Source organism: Acomys minous (assembly GCF_964271855.1).
Source record: "Acomys minous genome assembly, chromosome: 12".
Lineage (NCBI taxonomy): Eukaryota > Metazoa > Chordata > Mammalia > Rodentia > Muridae > Acomys > Acomys minous.
In genome coordinates this window covers 88,659,479-88,662,437 of record NC_140493.1, presented here as the reverse complement: position 1 = coordinate 88,662,437, position 2,959 = coordinate 88,659,479, and the positions used below count along the sequence as shown (strand labels likewise).

The window sequence follows — 2,959 nt, the reverse complement described above, 5'->3', positions numbered from 1 at the left end:
CAAGATGGAGAAGCAGAAGCCAAAAGAAAGAAGGAAACGGACTTTATTGAAACGAGGTAGTTGCAGATACATAAGAGACCCTGACTGGCTTGGAGCTTGGTTTTTCCAGAAACTCAAAAGGCCTCCAAGGCTCAGAGAAGTGTCTGAAGCTGCTGGGAATTCTGTCCTGGACCTCCCCAGGCTGCCCCAAGAGAGGAGAGTCCCTGGGAGGGAGGCAATAAATAGGGGGAGGGAAGGGGGACTGCCCACCCCTCCCTAGTTGAGGCTTCCTTGAGGCAGTCCTTGCGATGATGCTCCAGCAATCTCTGTAGTGCCAAGTTCCAGAACACTTTGGTGGCTTAGTGATGGAGCTGCCCCCGTGGGAAGCCCCTGAAGGCTGAATTAGTGCAAGAGAAATGTGCCAGGAAAGGGTTTGTGGGTTTACTTGGGATGAGGTAAATTTTTTTTTGGTGTGTCACAAGGCAGTCGGTGCTATCGTAAGGTCCTCCCGGTGGGCAGGCTGGATCAAGGATTAAGAGTAAGGATCCGTGGTGATGAGCCTGCACTCAAACCTGTCCTCCATGGGAAATGCCCCGAGGACTCTCTTTATCCCAGGCCTAGAAAGGAGGAGAGTTGGGGATGAGAGCGCTCAAGGAGAATTCTCCAAGCTCAAAGGCACAGAACTCGAGTTGGAAGGGAAAGGAAAAGCCAGGAGGCTGGGCTGGCTGCTTCTACCCCCTACCCACGCGTTGACATTGAGCCAATCTCTAGATCAAAGACAAAAGGCCTTTGATGGGTTGGGTGATCCCCCAGGTTTCAAGACTTGTAGGATCCCCGGCTATCAGTCAGTCAGTCCTGCATCCCTAGACTTGAGAGGGGAAAATGTTTTCCCCACTCCTGCCCAGCTTCCTAGGCAGCTCTAAAATGGTTCCTCGGCCTTGAGGAGCATCACCAGGGCTGTGAAGTTTGGGAGAGTGTAGGCGAGGTCGGGGGGGGGGGGGGGGGCGGGGTTCAGCGCTGGAAGCCGGGTCACTTTGGAAGTTCAATTCAAGAGGTGATGGAGCCGGGCGAGGCTTCCGGGGACGTGCAGGTGGACTGGTCTGAGGCGTCCCCTGCCGCTTCCTTGGGGCCACCTGGAGGGGCTGCAGGCACCCTGCCCCCCTCTCGCTCGCGTTTTTTCTGCTTCATGCGCCGGTTCTGGAACCATATCTTCACCTGTGTTTCGTTGAGCTCCAAGGTGGCCGCGATCTCCACCCTCCGGGCACGGCTCAGGTATTTGTTGAAATGAAATTCCTTCTCCAGTTCGGTCAGCTGGCGCGTGGTGAAGTTTGTGCGGAGGCCACCGGGAGCGCCCAGTCCCAGCTCCGACACCTTCGCTAGGGGCGGGGCGGAGAGAAAAGCCACGTCAGTTCCCTCACCTCTTTCTCCCTACCACCCCCTCCCCTCCACTCCTCCTAGTCCACCCTGTGCCCTCATCCATCACTCTACCCAACGTAAGCCTCTAAGTAGCACCACACACGCCCTCAGTTCGTTATTTCCAAATCTAGAACCATCTCACTTTCGGAGAGAAACTTGAAGTACTGTCTCCAAACTGGGAGCACAGCCAAGGAAGTAGATTGCGGAGACTTCTTTAGGGAGGCGGCCCCGAATTTACCCAGTGGGAAAATCTTTTTTGCTGACCCGAGCCCAGGAAGGACTTACCTGCCAATACCAAAGCAGCTGAAGGGATGAACCAAGCTCTGGCTCAGACCCCTCCACGCATGCTTGAGCCAAGGCGAGGGAATGACCACTCTGAGCCCTACCTGTCTTAGGTGGATTTCTCTTGACCTTCATCCAGTCGAAGGTCCGGGGAGTGAGAGTGCCGGGTTCTGACGAGCAAGATGATTCCTTGTCTTCAGAAAGGAGATCGTAGGCTGGTGCAAAGTTTGTAGTCTGCTCAGTTCCGTAGGTGCCCTGCGGCGGAAGATATGGCCCTGGGCCGACTCCACCCGCTCCGTAGCTGTCGGGCAACCCCCCTAGCTGGGCTCCGTAGCTCGATGGATGAAAATAACCTCCATCCCCTTCCGACTGACCCACAGAATAATACTGAGAAGGCCCAAAGCTCGGGTTGCAGGCTGCTGGGGCGTACCCCGAGGGAGCAGAGCTGGGAAAGGACACCCCCAGGGATGAAGGCGGCTGCTGGACAGGATACCCCGAGTTTTGTTGGAGCGCTGAGTTGGGCAGCCCTCCACCATAGCGGCTCTCCCCTCCGTAGCTGTCAACAGCCGCCGCCGCCGGAGCTGAGCTGTGGGAAAAAGAGGTTGGGGCGCTGTAGGCGCTGGGTCCCCGGTTACAAAGTGGGTACTCTAAAAAAGAATTCATCCTATTATAGTCCATGTAGAGGCCGAAGGAGGGTCGGGCCGTTTGGGGGAGACACCCTCTTGCCCTACAACCTTTCGGCAGTATGTCACAGAGCCTAGGCTTGAGTCCATGGCCTGGGCCAGCTTGGCCAGCCAGCGCTCCCCTAGGAAGGGGATACAGAGTGGGGGTGGTGGGGGGGGGCACATGTGATCTCTCCCAGGCCAATGGGCTAAGCGGGCCAGAGTTTGGCAGCCCGGGCGCCCATCCATCACCCCCCAAGCATTAGCATGACAAAGACACTTCAATCACCCTGAGCCCATCCATCTGAGAACGACAAGGAAGCGTCAAAAACATCTTTCTTCAAAGACTTTTTGGAAAGAAGGGACCAGAGGGAGAGGTGGTGGTGGGGGGGGGGAGACAAGTTAGAAGAATATTCAAGACTTTACTCCCCTCCCAGCCCCCCAAGGCCTTCAATAGGCTCCTGGATTATTAGATTTGGACAAATTCAACCCAGCTGCCCCGCACTCTCTTCTCCCCCTCAAAGAAGGCTACCAAGGCTGTAGAGGTAGAGGTGGGAGAACCAGACTCCTCACTTTGCCCAGAACCCCCATTCCGTGTTTCTTTTCTCCCAGTTTGTCCT

General features: G+C 56.1%; 1 protein-coding gene across 1 annotated transcript; it reads right to left on the bottom strand.

Annotated features, from left to right (window-relative positions):
• Positions 1–1,026: 1,026 nt before the first annotated feature.
• Positions 1,027–2,370, bottom strand: HOXB1 (homeobox B1; the record flags this gene model as incomplete). The annotated part of the gene is made up of 2 exons (XM_084749314.1): positions 1,782–2,370; positions 1,027–1,355 (listed from the first exon to the last, which is right to left on the bottom strand). The coding sequence occupies exons 1-2, from the start codon at positions 2,353–2,355 to the stop codon at positions 1,027–1,029; spliced, it is 903 nt and encodes a 300-aa protein (XP_084605440.1). The 5' UTR covers positions 2,356–2,370.
• Between the last annotated feature and the right edge of the window lie 589 nt (positions 2,371–2,959).